Source organism: Pipistrellus kuhlii, unplaced genomic scaffold, assembly GCF_014108245.1.
Source record: "Pipistrellus kuhlii isolate mPipKuh1 unplaced genomic scaffold, mPipKuh1.p scaffold_m20_p_3, whole genome shotgun sequence".
NCBI classification, from domain to species: Eukaryota; Metazoa; Chordata; class Mammalia; order Chiroptera; family Vespertilionidae; genus Pipistrellus; species Pipistrellus kuhlii.
In genome coordinates this window covers 24,856,924-24,876,671 of record NW_023425529.1, presented here as the reverse complement: position 1 = coordinate 24,876,671, position 19,748 = coordinate 24,856,924, and the positions used below count along the sequence as shown (strand labels likewise).

Here is a 19,748-nt window from a genome sequence, read left to right as displayed (position 1 = left end):
CGGTAGGGGTTGTGCAGGAGGCAGCTGGTCGATGTTTCTCTCTCATCGACGTTTCTAGCTCTCTATCTCTCTCCCTTCCTCTCTGTAAAAAATCAATAAAATATATATTTTTTTAAAAACAATCATTACAAACTTGATTTTGGTTTCCTATCCCCAGGTCAATAATCAGTGAGATAGGCTCAATATCTTCCTTATAGATGTTTTATAAAGAATTTTTTTTCTTGCCCTAGCCAGTTTGGCTCAGCGGATAGAGCTTTGGCCTGCAGACTGAAGGGTCCCAGGTTCTATTCCTGTCAAGGACAAATGCCTAGTTGTGGGTTCAGTCCCTAGTAGGGGGTGTAAAGGAGGCAGCTGATCAATGATTCTCTCTTATCATTGATGTTTCTCTCTCTCACTCTCTCTGAAATCAATAAAAATATATATTTTAAAAAGAATTTTATCTCTTTGGTATTATAGAACATGATTTATTTTCATGTCAGTCATGGTGCTATAGTTCTGTTGCCACATTTTAACCAAAAAATAGGCCCAAATCCTTTGTAACATATGCACATATTTCAGCACATGTGTGTGCATATGTTTTCATAAAATTATACTTTCAGGTAATGTTACAAGATTCATGCATATGCCAATCTATAGTTGTGGTGACCCATTTGGGGGATCATGTACCAGTTGAACCTCCAACATTTTAAGAAACATAAGCTTGTACAGCCATCTGGGGGAAGAATTAGGCATGCAGAAAGATTTTACTTCAGAAAGTATTTTGCCCAGTACTGAAGATCAAGTTATCATTCATAAAAGCACCTGGAGTTGCTATTTCTATTTCTGCAAGTTCAACAACTACTAGACAAGTGGCCATCAAAATATTCTACAAACATATCCAGAGGAACAATGTCAAATGACTATATTTCATCATAAAGTTTTGTTTTCCTGATAAAATTTGTGTACAGATTGGAAAACTTAGGAAATACAAAAAAAAAAAAAAAATACAAAAGTAAATAAAAATCACCATGATACTCTCATACAAACAACAAACATGTTGACAACTTTCCTTTCTTCTATGCATTTCATTGTTGAAGGTGATAGATAGCATGCCATGTCCTCGGTTTTGTTTCTTGAATGTACCTCTCCATTAATCGAAGTATTTTCTTACGAGGTTAAACCCTCTTCATTTAGCATTCTATAAAAGTCCTTATCTTTTGTTGCTCTCAAGCAGTATATATAATAAAATATCTCATCATCACATATTAACCACAGTGTAGAGTTAGCAAACTCTGTCAAGTTACAGTGCAATCAAGCTATCATAATTTAAATATTTATATAGCACCTATCACTGAAGTGCTCTGTAGGTTGACAAATGATCTGATTTAATATGAAAACAAAATAGAAGTGTTTCCTCTATAGGAAGGCCTGGGATGCATTGGCAACATGCCTTTAGGTTAAAATGGGATTTGTCAGACTAACAAAAAGAGAAAAGTTTAAATTTTCTTTGAACAGTCTAATGGTTTTGCTATATCAGAGCTTAATGTTTTAGAGCATTAGCTATAAATACATCTGGGGGAAAAACCCACTAGAATGTATTAAACATTTATTTTATTAAAATTTATTTTAAAGTAAAAAGACATTTTATAAGAATGAAATTTCAAAACCAATTTTATCATACCAACTGTTATAATACTCTAACAAACTTACATCTTTTGAAGAGTTTAAGATACTTTGTTAGACTCTGTCTCAGTGTAAGGAGATCTAATGGCTTTCCAGAAGGTCAGGCCCACACTTTGTATGTCCTCTGGAAGGCAAAGGCAGAAGATAACACTGCGGGGTAGTCAACCCATACAGATTTTTTTAAGAGCAAGTAAAATAAATAAATAATATCAGATTCTGAAGCAAAAGAGAAAATGTTAAAGGAACTCTCTTGCTATTCTAAAATATATATTTACAATCTTCCCACAAACACTACCTCTTGATCTAATGCTCATTCCTCTATGGATTATTGCAAAACAGTCTTCTATTGTAACTGGTCTCTCTTCTTCCATCCTAGTACCTCTGCTCACTCAACACAGAGGGACTGAGAGATCCTATTCAAGGTAAGTCTAATTATATTCTTTCTCTACTTAAAACCCTTCCATGGCTTCCCGTTTTGCTTGGGGCAACAGTCCTGCAATGACTCCCATGGCCTACTGATCTGCTGAACCTCTCCCATCACCTCTCTGACATCTCCTCCTAGATCACAGAGTGAAATCCAGAAACCTTTCCATGACCACACTGGGGAAAAAGATGATTACTGCAGGCAGAATTTCTAAATTAAAACCAGTAGAGTAGGATGATACAGGAGTCCTGCTCCTGCTGAGGTCAAACCGATAACACTTCAGACTGGTCTGAAGGTTATAAGTGGGGAAATCTGAAAGAAATGCTGTCTGAGTATGGAGGCCTATAGGTAGCTGGTTAAAAGGAGGGTCTAGAAGAATCTACTTATGTGAAGTAAAACAGTCACTACCTTCTACTGAGGACCACCACTGGGGCAGCACTGTACTAGTTGCTTTCCATGAACTTTAAGCATGAAGTCCCTGTTATGTGAGAATAATGGTATCACTGGCAAATAATGAGAAATGGAAGGGTATGACTAAAATTTTACCATAAAAAATAAAACTAAAAATTCTTTAAAGGTTTTTCAAATCAAAATATGCATAATAATGGCAGAGAGAGCACACATCATGTTTCAAATAGGGTTTTTTAACATCTGATCCCACAACTTACTCTCAACAGCATCATCAGCCATATTGCACAAACATGTGCAAGACGCCATAAATTTTTCTAAATATCTCCTGGATCCCTTTTCACTCACATCTTCTTTTGAAGAATCTGTGGACATCTTTGTCAGGCTTTTCTCTTCCCACTGTTAACTTGTCTGGCTTTCTACACCCATTTGTCAGCGGCTTTGATTGTTAACTTAAGCAACTTTCTAAGATTTTAATTAACTTGTAAGACTTTCAAGTATGTATTTTTATCTACCACAAAATTATTTTGGCATTGTTTTTCATTGTATTTTCTGACACTTAGCCTACCACGTTTGATGTTATTGCCCTAATAGGTAGCAATAAATACTATTCTTAATGTTTAAGAAGAACTGATATCCATTATTTTTATTAATTTAATCTTCACACCTTTAAGAAGTGAGTTATAATATTCCTATGTTATAGGTGAGATTATTAAAGTTCAGAAAGTTGAACAAACTTGCATACATTACAAAACCTTGCCCTGACTTGTCTCAGTTCAGTATCTTATATTCTTTCTACTTAACACTTGTATAGCAATTTGTTTTTATGTAAACTTTATAACAACAATATAAGATAATTAGACAAATTGCTATTCCTATTTTACAGAAAAAAAAATCGATATGATGAATAGTCAAAAAACTCCTCTGGGGAAATCAAAATAAAAAATTTTATAAATGGCATAGGTTCATGATTTCTCTGTGTATGAGTCAATTTATGTGTGCATATAAATGCATTATTTTCCCATGATACTGAGCCAACCACTTTTTAACTGTATGTTTAATCAGATTATAAAACACAGAACTTGCTGTCCAGTTTTAGGAGACATATAGTTATAGTTTGTGCTTCTCCACCAAGGCACCTAGAATACTCCTTAACCCTTTAGATTTCTGGGCTTTACTGTATGTATAACTAAATCAGAATATCAGACCACAGGTCCTAGGAACTTGCATCTTACTAAGCTTCCTACATGATTTTTATTCGTACTAAAATTTGAGAACTATAGAATGCAGTTCAATTTAGAAAGTGCCAGATAATGTGTAATCATAAGTAGGTGAGATCAGGGTACTCCCTCACAAATTTTGAAAGCATCTGAAGGAAGTCTATTAACCTATTATTAAGAGGCATTTATTGCTAGAATTCATAAACAATAGTTTGATGATCATCACATTACACTTATATCCGATTATTTAGCACCAGGGAAAAAGAAAAATCTAGGCAAACTGAAATACCTAGAAAGAAACAAACAATGAATGTGAAAGAGTCCTAGATCATAAATAAGACATTTACTTGCTGAAATTTTTAGTCAGTTTGGTAACATAAGCAGTAAAACTTTATACAAGCTTGCCATAAAGGTACACTTATAAGTCAAAGTGATAAATGGACTAAAGAATCTAAATAATAAAGAGCTAATATGCAAATGGTTGTGACGCCCTCATGTGTAAAGACCAATAAGCAGGAGGCTGTGTGCAAAGCCAGCACAGGTGGGTGGGGACTTGTGTGAGGCTCACATCACCACCCTAGCACCAGCCCCAGGGAAGTGAGGTTTGCAGAGGACTACCTCTTTGGGGTGATGGATTGTGGGGCTCCCACTTTGTGACAGAGCAGAGGACAAGCTGGGGGGACCACCCCCGCCCCGAGTGCACAAATTTCGTGCACCAGGCCACTAGTTAAAGTATATCGGAGTGACTCTTTTAGGCTCTTCCCCTTTTTCTTAGTCATAAGGAGTTCTACGTTTAAAGTGCACCATAAAACCATACAATAAGTATTCTTTTAAAACACAGAGAAATTAGTTTTGATTTTGATCTAGTCTTTTTTCTGCAAAGTAAAATACTAGCATTAATTTCTTTCACAAATTTATTATGGGCTAAAATTGATTTCTGAATGCCACATTATTTTTCAGATAACTTACTAGTAACCAGTGTTCAGTGATATCTGTATCCAACATTCCCTACCGAATTCTCACACTTTTCATTTAGAACTAGTTAACCTCTTGCAGAAGTTGAACTGAAAACTTTAAAAGATTTAGTCATTCTCTAAAAGGGTTAAGAAGATTCAATCCCAATTATTATTCAAGTAAAAAGAAATAAAGAGAAGCAAACAAAGGATAACTGTGCTATTACTTAAGCCCTGTATATCTAGCCAAAACAAATCATTAAGAGTAAAAACAGCCCTAACTGGTTTGGCTCAGTGGATAGAGCATCGGCCTGCAGACCGAAGGGTCCCAAGTTCGATTCTGGTCAAAGGCATGTACCTTGGTTGCGGGCACATTCACAGTAGGGGGCGTGCAGGAGAGAGCTGATAGATATTTCTCTCTCATTGATGTTTTTAACTATCCTTCTCCCTTCCTCTGTAAAAAATCAATGAAATATTTTTTTTTTTAAAAAAAAGAGTAAAAACAGACACTGTTCAAGATGATACAGACACACAGTTAGCTTTCCCATCCCGAAATGAAAATATAGTTTAAAAAGGTTTTGCTTCTAAATTTTTTAAAATGTCAAATAAATTTATAAATGGTTTGTTTATAAGAATACATTTTAATTGTCTCAAATTACAAATTAATTTGAAACTAATTTCTCACTTTGCAATATATTTTTTCAAATGGAAACAATATTCAGATTTTTACAATTATATATTCCAAAAAATCTCAAACTCTTTAAAGTGTTTAGTAATGGCAACCTTTCTAAAATATCTACCATTTAACTTCCAAAGATGAAAAAAAGAAAAACCACATCTCTATAAAAGTAAGTTGAAAATAACTTTTTTATCCACTGTACTCTCAATTTATCTAAAGACATGATAACTTGCCCAACATACTAAAAAAAAAAAAAAAAAAAAAAAAAAAAAAAAAAAAAAAAAAAAAGTAAAATAATACTTTGATTTCAGTGAGAGGATCTGGCAATATCACCATTAAGTATTAAAACCACAGCAACACATATTCTTATTTGACTTAAAATGTTCTATTTTAGCAAGTCAAGTCCTACTAAAACTTAGATGGACCGAGAAATTGACAGGATAAACTAAAACTTGTCATCTTAATAAAACCTTGTAAATTATTGATTTTGATTTTTCAGTTCATCAGGACTCTGAAATTACACTACGAAACCTCCAGAATATTCAACACAGTTCCAGTAAGACTACCGTTAGATGACATCTTAAGTAAGTTCATCTCACAAAGTCATTTCTGAAAGCAACTGGCTCAAAATACATTTGGTAATTAATGGGCACAATTACAAGATAAAATACAGACAGTATTTACATTAGCCTTTTCAGGAAATACAGCTATTCACCAAGAGCCTTCATTGAAGAACACTTGCCAGCACTTTGCAGAAAGCGGTGGGAACAAATGAAGTCAAAGTTTATTCATTCTCAATTTGCTAGTTGAACTAAAAAAAAGATACCATTTTATTTTTCTAAAATATATACCTTAATTTCAGTGATCTTCCTAAAGTTTACACTACAGTGATCTTGCGGTAGCTTTGGTTGGTTATTTTCAGTTGGGAGTGAGCTAAAAATAAATATCTAGGACTCATGCTGAATGTGGGATTTCCTACCAGTAAGGGCGCAGCAAATTCAGCCTTTTATCTGACACATGCAAGAGAATATTTTTAAAGCAACGAAAATATATTTAAAGCAACGAAAATATAAATGTAAGCTCATAAACTAGTCAACAGACTATTTCTTTTCTTCTCTCTCTACAGAAGTTTACTTAAATTGGTCTAATCACTAGTCCTGTCTCCGAAGATTAGGTAGATAAATATTTCAGATTAAAAGTCATTTCTTTCTTTTCCATCCATTTACCCTGCCAGCCGGCACCTACAATGAGCAAGGCATTGGGCCAGAATTTCCTAAAGGAAATACTCTGGCTGAGACAAGGAGGCTAATAAGTTTGATTCCTTTGATAATGAAAGCTGTATGGTGTAAATCTGTTTCCTTAGTTTCTGAGCCTAGAAAGTAAATTTTCAAGGTAGCATAGGCAATTCAACAGGTTCTCTTCTTTCCAAACTTTCTAAAGACTGATGCTGAGCCGGGACCTCTGAATACTAACTCCCCAAACGAGGGGATGTTTCATGTCACAAGTACAGACACTGCTTCCCAAGGAACATTTCCTAAGCAGAACTGTCCATTTGAATCTCCAAAATACTTAATTTTTAAATAAGAACTATTTCCTTTATTTGTCTTCACACTAGTTTAAAAAATGTCCTAGGCACTCTGACTCCACAGGAGTTGCCATAAAATAAAACACCCTCCCCAAATTCTATTTCTATGACTTCAAATTTCCATGAGGTTTATTTAAGTGGATTATACCTGGAGAGGAAGCAACACTTGCCACAGACATATGTTCAGTTATTTAAGCTTACTTCAGAAGATGGAAATTTTTTTATTAAAATCCTATTAAATCAAAACCACAACCTTCTTGCATAAAAATTATTTTAATACTCTGACAAGGTACTGTGGGGTATGGAGGATAGAAAGGCATTCCTTAAATTTTTAAATACTCTATAAGCAAGAAGAATCTGTTAGGTAAAAACTGAAAGAAAAATGAGGTTAAAATGGAAGGAAAATGAATTTAAATGAATATATATATATATATATATATATATATATATATATATTCTGGATACATATAGATATGACTAACCACTAAATTAATTTAGAGCAGTTTCTAAATTAGCCAGGACAAATGACTAGTTACTTTCAAATACATACTATTTCAAGTAACAGTTGATTAATATGATTTTTTTTTCGACTTGCTACTTTAAGAAGTCTACTTAAGCCAACCTCACTTTAACCAAATGTGTTTCTTTGTATACTATGATTCTATTGCCTTTTGTTTTTCCAAGATTATTTCCTAAGTGATATGTGAAAATCTGTGTATCTCACTATTTTTATTTAGATATGCAAAGATAAATATGTCTTGCTTTAAATAAAGGGAAATTTATAAATCAAGTCACTATAAGCATCACACAGCTATAAATAATAGGCACAAAATAAATGCATACTTTAAAAATCATTCTATACATTTATGTATATAAACAAAAATGCCATATATAAATTAATTCTCGTAAACCTCAAGATTCTCAATATAACATAGGAACTTTGCTTAGTAAGTTAATGAATTCGTAGAGTTTGGGGAGAGAAAATGGAAGAAAAGTGACATTTAATAGTTATTGTCTTTTTTACATTTTTCTGAGTTTGCCCTGAAGTTTGAAATCACATAGAGCTCCAAGGACACCTAATCTCAATTCCTGGTTTAAAAATTCCACTCTGGCCGAAACCGGTTTGGCTCAGTGGTAGAGCGTTGGCCTGTGGACTGAAAGGTCCCAGGTTCAATTCCGGTCAAGGGCATGTACATTGGTTGCGGGCACATCCCCGGTAGGGGGTGGGCAAGAGGCAGCTGGTCGATGTTTCTCTCTCATCCACATTTCTAGCTCTCTATCCCTCCCCCTTCCTCTCTGTAAAAAATCAGTAATATATATATATTTTTAAAATTACAACTTTCTAAAATAAATAAATAAAAAATAAATAAAAATTAAAATTCCACTCTGTTGCCCTGTCAGTGTGGCTCAGTGGTTGAGTGTTGACCTATGAAACAGGAGGTCATGGTTCAATTCATCAGGGCACATACCCGGGTTGTGGGCTTGAACCCTAGAGTGGGGCATGAAGAAAGGAAGCCAATCAACCATTCTCTATCATCATTGATATTTCTGTCTCTCTCCCCCTTTCCCTTCCTCTCTGAAATCAATATGTATATATATATATATATTTAAATTTCACTCTATCAAAATCTCCAGTCCTCTCTACACACAAAATGGAACCATTTTCATTTTCTATATCCATGAGAGTGGTGTTTACATAAGAAATAGTGAAAAGTCATCTGTTATATTTTTCATCCATTAAAGTTACTAGAAGGTTTGTCACTTTAGTTTCCTAAGTTACAAAGATAAGGATCTGCACTATAAACATAAGCACTTTCATTTCTAAAGAGACATTAGATAACCCAATTGCAGACTAATTACCGTGAACATGACGAATCACATGTTCACACTGTATACATAAGTAATCCCTGTTAAGAATCAATCTCTGGAAGGCAAATTCAACATTAGCTGGTTAGGTGGGGGGCAGGGGCAGGGGCGGGGCAGGCTGGAAGGGATTAATGGAGAGGGAAAGGGGACATCTGCATTACTTTCAACAATAAAAATAAATTTTACAAAAGAGTAACTGGAAAACTTGATACTGTGTTATAAATCAGCTTACCATAAAGATTTCTGATTAAGGACTCAGAAATAAACTCCCGCCCCAATACAAGAATCACATTTAAAATATGTGCAATAATAGGAATTGAAGAAAAGAGGGAAAACGGACTTGCCAAGTATTAAGGTAGTTAGTAGTATAAAATTGAGGTATCAAGATTACGTATAAATTTGAATGCCTGTATATGAAGTGCTATCATGAAACCTACATGGATTTTCCCATTGTGCCTGAAGAGGTTACATTCGTTTTCAAGCACTTCATTTGTTTCAACACAGTGTATAGCTGCATTGTCCACTGAGGCAGCCATTAGCCACATGTACCTATTGAGTAGTGTAAACGGGACTACACCAAACTGACGTGTGCTGTAAGTGTAAGATACACAGTAGATGTTGACATTTCGACTTAGTACAATACACGGAATGCAAAAATGTCTTGATTTTTTTTTATATTTGTTTTATGTTCACATGATGTAATGCATTAAATTAAACATTATTATTATTACGGATTTCACCTGTTTCTTTTTACTTTTTTATGTAGCTATTAGAAAATGTGAAGTTAAATATATGGCTCTTGTTGATATTACCATTGGACAGCGCTTACCTATAATATTTACAGAACTGTTTGCTTCGAAGCCACTGGGTGACACTGTTTCCCCACTAAACTGATACAACCAACGCAATTTCCTGGCAGAGGAAAAGTCTCACAGGTACACAAGCATGCACTCTTGCACACGTGTGCATTAATATACACACAGATACGCACACACCAACAGACGTTATGTGGTCCTTACGACTACTCATATTCTTATGATGAAAGAGCATAACTACACTTAAGCAATTCTATTACTATCCTAGCAGGACTGACTATACTTAAAATCTTCATAATCATTTAAATTCATTAATAAATAAAGGTTCTAATCAAATAAAACAGGTAGAAGTTTAGTGTGTGACTTTTCCCAAACAGCTTTCTGCCTTCTAAATGATAATGTTCTTCATAACCTCCTCTAATATTATATCTTATTTACTTGTATTTTAATGTATTCTCAAGTAAACTGTGCAAAATATTGTAATTTAGGTGAACAAAACAACCAGCTGCTTATGCTAACAAAGAAATGCTTTACTGATCTGCAGATTAATTTTGCCTTGAATTTTGAATCCTGAACATTTTTAAATCAGCTATTGCAAAACTAAAATGAAGACAAATTTAGGTATGCAAGCCACCATTGCATACTTTTATTTTGATAAGAGAGAAAAAGACTCCACAGACTTAGACTTTACATTCCAATGGGATGTAAAGTCCTGAATCATACATCTCATTTGATGACCAGAAAGTACACTGTAAGGGCTCAAGAGTTTTGTGTTATTGTGTATCCAGTGGGTTTTACTCAATCTTCTAATTCTGAATGGGGATTTAGAGTTGGCTCCAGGTGTAAAATCACAAATGATACATAGGCTTAAAATGACCAGTCTGAACCTTTTTCTACTGCATTTCCCCAGCAACATATTCAAGTCCTAGAGTATTGGATAAAAGCCAACATTTTGCCTCACCCTGGCTACATATGTTTATTTATTTTTAAAAATATATTTTATTGATTTTTCACAGACAGGAAGGGAGAGGGATAGTTAGAAACATCGATGAGAGAGAATCATCAACCAGCTGGCTCCTGCACACTTCCTACTGGGGATGTGCCCGCAACCAATGTACATGCCCTTGATCAGAAATGAACCTGGGACCCTCAGACTGATGCTCTATCCATTGAGCCAAACTGGTTTTGGCATAGCAGCTTCCCCCTCAGCTTTCTTCTCTCTAAAATCAGACTAATTCTAGTCTCCCAACTATGGCCTGCACAGATTTTATTACTTACAGCCATGAACCATCTCAAGATATGAAAATGAATAACCATTGTACTATAATGAATTATAATAACATGTCCTAAATCCTATAATATTCTACCTCTATTTCAGAACTACTCTAAGTGTATACTAAATTAATTTCCATTTCAAAGAAAAAATTCTCCCTGTCATCAAAATGTAAAGTTGTTCAAAATCTAAAACATTTATATTTAAGAATTATGTGTGGAGGACTTCCTGAAAAAATCTATGACACTATATAAACTTTATCCCCAGAAAAATGAACAGATTAAAGTTTGCATATATTTTCAGAGAAGAGAAGGATGGTTCTGGATCTACATTGAAAATCTGCCTTATGCTATTATGTGCATTGCTTCAACATGTATCTAAGAGGTCGTTTAGATATTTTATTGAGATTTCTCCTTTTCTATGTTGACATCTCATTTTCATAACTAGGCTCTGAACTCTGGAAAGATAGTTGCTTCACCATAGCTGTCTGTGTATAATTTCTATGGTTTTTAGTATAAGGCCTAATGCACAGATAAAAAGTGTTGATATGACATTTGATAGGTTTACTGACCAAATAATTACATCAGCTAAGGATAGCATCCTCTTTTAAAACAATAATACACCTGTATGGTGAACACACATGGCCAACTAATATTTTTGACAGTTGTTACTCAACAGATCTTTCTTTTAATTACTACTTACGTACATATTTAAGATTGTTTTGCTCTAGAGATTAAACCTGTGTTTGATGTTGACAACAGTGCAAACATGCATCTCAGTTCAAAGTTAAGATAATTCCTTGGGGTAGCCTGGCAAGAGGGAGGAGGGAAGAAGGGTGAGGAGCCTCCCTTTAAAAAAATACCACCACCGATAGTGAAAGATATCTACACTAACAAAAGAGAAAGATTCAAAATTGACCGTACCTTCGTGATGCCCACCAACCAATCAGGAGTGAGTATGCAAATTAACCCAACACAGATGGTGGATTAATTTGCATCCACAAGCACGGAACAGCTGGGGATGGGAGGCAGGTGTTTCACACCTCCCCAGCAGCTCTGAGCCTCTGGGCAGCATGGGAAGGTGGAAAGGTGGCTAGGCAGAGGAAGGCAGTGCCAGCAGCCAGGGGAAGGAAGGTCCATTCTTGAACAAATCTTCATGCATCAGGCCTCTAGTATATAATAATTACTAAAAGCATTTACATTTCTTTCTTTTTTTAATATATTTTTAGTAATTTTTCACAGAGAGGAGAGAGGGATAGAGAGTTAGAAACATCGATGAGAGAGAATCATCGACCAGCTGCCTCTTGCACACCCCCCATTGGGGATGTGCCCGCAACCAAGGTACATGCCCTTGTCCGGAATCGAACCCGGGACCTTTCAGTCCACAGGCCGACGCTCTATCCACTGAGTCAAACCGGTCCGGCAGCATTTACATTTCTATGTAAAGAAAATAATGTTTATTTGAGTATTAACAGAGCACTTCTTTAAGTACAAGAATATGGAGATATCTGAACCTTCTGGCGTTCATTCTGAATTATCTAATAGAGCTTTACCGAAAACATAAATGTAGAAAAATATATAAATTAAGTTTTCAATCTCATATATTTGAAGTTTCTCATAGAAAATATAATTATAAATATCACACAGAGAAGAGGAAGGAGAAAGACTTCATGGAATAGGAGGCACATGGCCAACTAAATAAACAATTCATAAATGTGCAGGGTTATGCCTACTTTTGCTAAGCTAAAGAAACCTGCCCTGTGTAAGCCACTGCCTCAGAATCTCTTAAGATTCCACCTGATATAAGAGTTGCATTGATTACCTTCATCCATGAGATTATGTCTCTCAACAATAAGGTCTTCTGAAAAATACAACTCCTACCATAAATCCAAGATACACTCATTTTTTGATAGATTGAACAACACAAGTTTTCAATGAGGTCCACATATATTCTACTGGGCTGTTACTGGCACCAACTGTATTAACCTCAAATCTTATTATATATAGGCATATTTCTCATTTTGAGGCCCATACACATTTTACTTCAACATAATAAATAAAACTTATTTTAACACTGAAGTGAAATTAAATGTGGTCAAGCCTTTATTCAACTAGAGTCCCGAAGAAATTATTCTCAGAGCTGTATTCCTAATAGAATACAACAAATTCACACACATGTCACTGCAGATATAATGAATGTTTTTTCATGCCAGTGTCACTCACCCTGGCCTGCCTGCACCCCCTCCCCCAGGCTTTTCAAAATGTATTTCATACACAGAGTCACTGTTCTGGTTGTTTATTTAATTAACATGACAGCCCAGCATACACAGCATTTCTTTCAGTTCTACAGTTTTAACTTTTTACACTTTAGACTCAATACAGAAAGAGTAAAATTACTGTTTGACTGCTTCCAACCTCTGTAAATTTATATAGATTCACTAACTATTTCTGTCAGTTAAAACGGTTTTTCAGTATGCTTTAAATATCTGTATTCACAAAGTAAAATCACAATTTTGCCCCTCCTCACACACACACACACAAATTATTTTTCCTCACCTTTCCCAAGGGATAAGAAAATCTTGTTTTTCCTTTTTAATGTTTTCAGAAGCTGACATTAGTTCATTTTAATTCTGTCAGCAGGTCATAAATAATCTATATTGTTCTTTGTATCAGCTGAGCTGTACTACTGTATAAATGCTATCTAGTCACATAATTAATTAAAAACCCATGATTGCTTCTAAAATATATTCAATTTGGAATATATATTTTACTAAAATGTATTTAGGAATTAAAGAATAGTATATCCTATACTTTCAGAAGAAATACTTCGATATTTCATAACTATACTATAAATACAAGTATGTTATACTTTTGAAATAATGAGAAACCATCAAAAAACTTACCTATTTCTTCTATTTTTGTTTTACTATTTTTGGTGTTTTTATGCTTAGAATATCTTTCTTATGTCAATGGTGAAAAACTTGATTCCACTTTTGATAACCAACCACCAAACTTCATTACATTTCTACTTACAACAATCCTTTTTTGCCAAAGATGTTTGAGAGGTTTGGGGGAATGCTCATGGGAAATAATTTTTATTTTTAATTACATAATATGTAGTATATAGTTGCACATTTCTGACTGATACTGTATCCATCACAATGAAATTTATAATTAAATGGTACAAATGCATTAATGAAGAGAGCCATATGCCTTCTGTTTATTTTATGTGAAGCCATCGGCAAAATTATTAAATTCTTCTTAACGTGTAAATGAATAAAATGGCATTGGTTTAATCTTTCAAAATTGTACCTGTAAGGCGGTCACTGAAATCAGAGAGAATGACCAGGCAACTGTGTCCTTTGATGTATAAAGAGACCAGAGAGACACCCCTTTAAGTACAATTTCCAAGTGGTAAACATTGCATAATTAAAATTTCATGTTGAAACATATCATACTTATCAATCATATAATATCTAATCATACAAGACATTCTAGGTACCTCTATATTCCAGTTTTAGTAGGTATAGTGGTAACTTGAAAGAGACATGCCTGCTCTTGAATGTGAGCATCCAGTTAGAAAAGATACATACACCTTAAGAGAAACATCTGCCTTCTTAATGCTGCAAACAAAAAAGTACTGTTGGACACACGGATCCACAAAATCATCCTCAGTCCTGAACCAAAAGCCCTGCAAATGTTACAAACTTAGTCTGTTCTTTACTGAGGGTGAAGAGACAGACCTTCACTGGCATTCATTCACAGCCAGTGCTGGGTAGATCCAGTGGCTGAGACGAGACCTATGCCTCCTTTCTTTGCTTGAAGTCATCTTTATCATCAGTACTGTAAAACTCAACTATATGTGTAATATTCAATCTATAGACAATTATGGTTCAGGAAGGAAAAAAGGAAGAACAGAAGGGAGGGAGGGAAGGAAATATATCTGACAGTTGGTTTGTCTTATGAGAATTTTATCACCTATTCTCCTTGACCTTTCAGAAGTGAGTCATTGGAGAGAGAGAGAGAGTGCATAAGCAGGTGGCTACTATCATTCATATGCAGAAGAAAAGGCTGAAATTCTCTCACCATTAAACCTCACAGTGAGCAAAGTCCAAATACATTCTCAAGAGGCCTCTGCTAGACTCTGTGCCTTGTCTTTATACCTGTTCTTAAAATCCACTTGTTGCCTGAGCATGGTCTTGAATTGAGAGTGGACAGTCTTTCAGAAAAGACACTCCTAATCAGGTGGCATTCAGGTGAGTGTTATACATGGGTTTGGTAATTATTTTGATTGCTGCAAAAGCATGCAGAGGACAGTGGTACACTTTGCCCCCTTACCCAGAAGTTTGTTTCCTTGTGATAAAACAGATAAGCCATTTCCTACAGGGCTCCTGAACTTTTCACAGTTATGCTAATGTGTGAGATATTGCCCTCTCTCAGAAGATACTGTTCCATGTTAGTTGCCACCCACGCTCAGAGCAACTTTTATGGGTGATTATACATATATATAAACTAGTCTTCAGGAACAGGTACACACTCACCCATGCCCTCATTAAAATGTCAAGATCTAAATTTCTGTTAAATGTAGCCTTGTGTTTCCATCCACCATAAGAAACAAAGTCTCTCACTTCAGAATATTCTTCATAAACACAACCTTTAAAAACATAGGAACCAAAGAAAATGGCCAAAATAGATTACGAATATGCATTTTTCAACAGCATTAATCAGCAAAAATATTTAAAAAATGCAATGCTCGGTTATTTCTCTGCAGATTATTCAAATTTTCCATGTATCAATTCAAACCAGAGGAAACCAATAAACATCTGTCTGAGGGTTCATGAACACCGCTGGCTAATTCATCTAAACACCTTCTTATCTTAAATTCACCCTTAACTCTTTGAGTTCTAAAAGTTAATGGGGAATTTCAGAAATTTAATTTTAGAGGTTAAATTATACAAATCTGAAGTTGAGTTATTTATGATTAAGTCACGGATTTGCCTTAGAAATTACGGTTCAATTTTGCAGTGATCAGGTCACATTTCCCTGTAACTCAAAGAAAAGTATGTCCTACACATATTTAAACTAATAGTAGCTTCATTTAAATAACATTCTCTCCTATAATGGGGGTGGGGTTGGGAGGTTGTGCTTTCCTGCGAATTGGTTTAAATTATCTTAAACGTAGCTTACTTTATTTTGGTGATTTCAACACTTTTACCAACACTAAGTATCAGTCAGTGCCCTGTTTTTAACTTGACTCTTAAAGCTTCCCTTTTAAAACTTCACTCTCATGTTTAAACCCACAAAATATTTGCTTTATCTAAACAAAAAAGATAAATAAGTACATTTGTTTTAAAGTAAACACAGAGGCTCTGATGCTGGCATCCATTCTGCTAAATAATGTCAAACAATCACATTCTGTGTAATCAACTCCATTTCAGAAACAAACTGGCCAACCCACACCATATGGTGACTGCTATTTCTTAGAAGTACCTACATGGTTATGCACAGAATAACCTACAAAGACAAAGCTTACCATATCCTAGGATATCCTCTCCCGCCCTAACGTTGCCCTACTAGTGCCATTAGTAGGCACACATTTAAGTGGGAAAAGTGTAAATTTCCACTTGCTGTTCATAACCAGCCTCCACCACGGGCCGCCCCAGGTGTCAAGTCTGATTGGGACAGAGAAGTGAACACAGAAGTATTTCTTTCCATATATATAATCTGAATTTAACATTAGATTTGTCGGTTTTTCTGTATCCATTACAGCAACTATATTCCATGATCTTAAAAAGCCTAGTGATATTAATAAGGAGACTCATCGCCCAAATTCACTGAAATTTGTCTAGGACAACTTCACTCCCAAATCTGGATTCCTCCTCCTCCTTCTTTCTGGAAGATTTATATCACCAGCAATCTTTGAAATGCCCTCCTGAATTAGTTTCCTGTATAACCTGTGTACGTCTATGTGAATCTTCAAATACCCACTTAAGGATGTAGGTCCCGAAGAGAAATGTTGTTTTTTAGTTGACACTAACAGCACGGTTCACGATTTTGATAAATTCTGAAGATTGGATATATCGATTGCTCCCAAAATCGAAGTTTACAATTATGCTACAAAACACTTTAGCATTTCACAACATGCGTCCCCAAAATTGCATTGAAAAACAAACTGGTCGCCACCAGATGCAGCCTCTTCACGTAAAACTTACTGCAACCCCAGAGCCTGTGTGTGTGTCAATACCTCACCTTCACTCACTCCTCGATTTACTTTAGAATCTTTCTCTGCCGACTTCCATAAATGTTTACCTGTCACTGCAGAATTAAAAATTTTATGAAAAGAAGTAGAAGGGAATCTGGTAAAACCCACGTGTGGGGGGGGCGGGAAATCACCCACTGCTGGAACACTGAACTTAATTAGAAAATTCCTGCTAAAGTAGGAAAAGCGTGAGGGTACTTAAAAGTGCAGGGAAGCCATCCACCAGGTGTAGCAGATCTAAAAAAAAAAAAGCTGGCCCAGCTGGGGAAGACCCTGCAAACGCCATCCGGGTTTATCACCTCTCTGTATTCTTGTTGTCCAGGTTATAAACTACTTGTCTGGGAGGGGGAGTCCAAGTCGCTCCTCTTCTCTGTCTTAAGTTCAACCACTTTTTCTGGGTTCTCTCTCCTCTCTCCTTGAGTTCCCAGCAACGGGATTCCCTGCACTTCGCGCCTTCCCAAAACGTCCCCCGTTTCTCCTCCGAGAGGCGCGAGGGGACCCGCCACGGGGCTTACCTGTTCCCTCGGGATGCAAGGCAGGGACGTCCTCCGGTGGGACTTGCCGCCGCCACAGCCCGACATCTCGGCGGCCACCACGGAGCTGGATCGCCTCCTCCTCTGGAACCCCGGGGTCTGGGAGCCTCTGGTCCCAGCAGCAGCGATCCGCTGGGGCGCCCACTGCTCCCTCCTCGTGGCCGCGCGGGCGGACTGCGGCAGGAGCTGCTCCGCGTACCTGGCCAGGAGTAAGCCCAGCACGCCGGCCAAGTACGCCAGGTACGGTCTCCAGGCGACCTTGAACCTCTCGAAGGCAAGGAGGGACACGATCCGGACCGCGCTAGTCCAGGCGATCATGAGGACGCCCAGCCTCAGCCTCAGCCTCAGCACCAGCCATGTCGCCGCGGCCAAGCAGCTGAGCACCACCACCCCGGCGGCGGCGGCGGCGGGGAGCGACAGCGGGCGATCCCTCTCCCCGACGCCCAGCCCGAGCTGGACGAGCGCTTCCCCCCCGCAGCAGGCGGCCAGCAGCGCGACGGCCAGCGGCAGGCGCACCCCGGCGCGCAGGAGGCACCAGCCCATCCAGAACCAGGCGCACAGGAGACTGAGGAGCAGCGCCGTGGGCTGCAGCCAGGGGCTGGGCGGCGCGCCGCCCCCGGGAGCACCTCCCCGAGGCCCCGGGAAGACGCCCCCTTCTGCTCCGGGGGCCGCTTCCTCCTCCTCCTCCGCCGCCGCCGCCTCCTGACTCCGCTCGAGGTCACCGCCGCCGCCGCCGCTCTCCCCGCGGACCAGCCTGGCCAGCAGCGCCAGCAGCAGGGACAGGGACCCCGCGCACAGCGCCGAGGAAAGTTTCCGCGGGCGCCCGGGCGGCCGCCGCACCGGGTCCCCCCAGCAGCCCGGGCGGGGGGCGGCGTCCCGCGGCGGCGGAGGCGGTGATGATGAGGGGCCCGCGCGCCCCGGGCCGGACGCGGGGCTTGGACTCACCCCGCCGGGGCCCGGCTGCTCATTGATTCGGGCGGCCTCGCCGCCGGGGGCTGCCATGGTGCGTCCTCGCCACGCACTCCCCACCCGCCCCCCTCCTCCCCGCGCGCCCACCCCACACACGCGCGCTCCCTCTCTCTTTTTCCAGTCCCCCCCCCCTCCCCGCCACATACACACCCCCTCGCGCTCCCTCCTCTCCCGAGGCCCGCGAGCCGCCGAAAGTTTCAGCTTTCGAATAACTAACTCCTGGAGAAGACTGGATGCTCCAGCAGCGAGACTCCCGCCTGCAAGTTACAAGCTAGCACAGCAGCCAGAAACACACACACTTCCTCTTTTTCTCTCTTGGAAACGCTTAAAAAAAAAAAAAAAAAAAAAAAAAAACAGCAGCAACTCTCTGTTCCACCCCCTATCCCCCGACGGAGACCCTCCTCCGGGGTCTCTTTACAATTCAAGGGTTTAAAGGTCGCCCAGAGCGCCAAGCGCCTGGGGGCCGCGGGCGCCGGGGGAGCCGGGGGCGCAGGGCGGGCGCCGGGCCATCCCGGGCGCAGCGCGGGCCCGCGGCGCACGGAGGTCCCCTCTCTCCTCCTCCCCGCTGCGCTCTCTCTCTCACTCCTTCTTTCCCCGCCGCCGATCCTCCCCGGCCAGGCCGCGGCGAGCGGACCGCCATTCCCAGGGGCCCAAAGCAAAGCCTCCCCCGCGTCTGTCGGTTCAGTGCATGGCAAAGGGGGGAAAGGAATGGAAAGGGGTGGGGGGATGAGAAATAACCGAGAAGTTGCTGAGCCCCATCGGAGGGAGACGCAGTTCAAGATCCGAGCGGCTGCCGCCGCCAGAGAAGGGAAGAGGGAGGGAGAGCGAGTTGGAGAGGAAGGGAGGAAAGGGAAGGTGAGAGGGAGAATGAGATTTTCTCTCCTCTCTCTCTCTCTCTCTCTCTCTCTCTCTCTCTCTCTCTCTCTCTCTCTCTCTCTCTCTCTCTCTCTCCCCCCCTCCCCACCCCCCACAGTATTTTCTGTGCGAAGGCGGTGGTAATTTGCAGTTTTGCAGAGGGGAAAGGAATGAAGATCACTGGTTAAAACTGTATGAAAGAGCGGGCAATTGGAGGGAACCACAATTCCTCTTTCTTTCTTTGAGGC

General features: G+C 38.9%; 1 protein-coding gene across 1 annotated transcript in view; it reads right to left on the bottom strand.

The window, feature by feature from the left end:
• The window catches only part of PDE3A (phosphodiesterase 3A), a 243,246-nt gene extending 224,536 nt beyond the window's left edge, over positions 1-18,710 (bottom strand). Inside the window, exon 1 of the mRNA XM_036455561.2 lies at positions 17,659-18,710. Within this exon, the coding sequence (XP_036311454.1) occupies positions 17,659-18,678 (1,020 nt within the window). The 5' untranslated portion in view covers positions 18,679-18,710. The remainder of the gene's footprint in view (positions 1-17,658) is intronic.
• Positions 18,711-19,748: the final 1,038 nt, after the last annotated feature.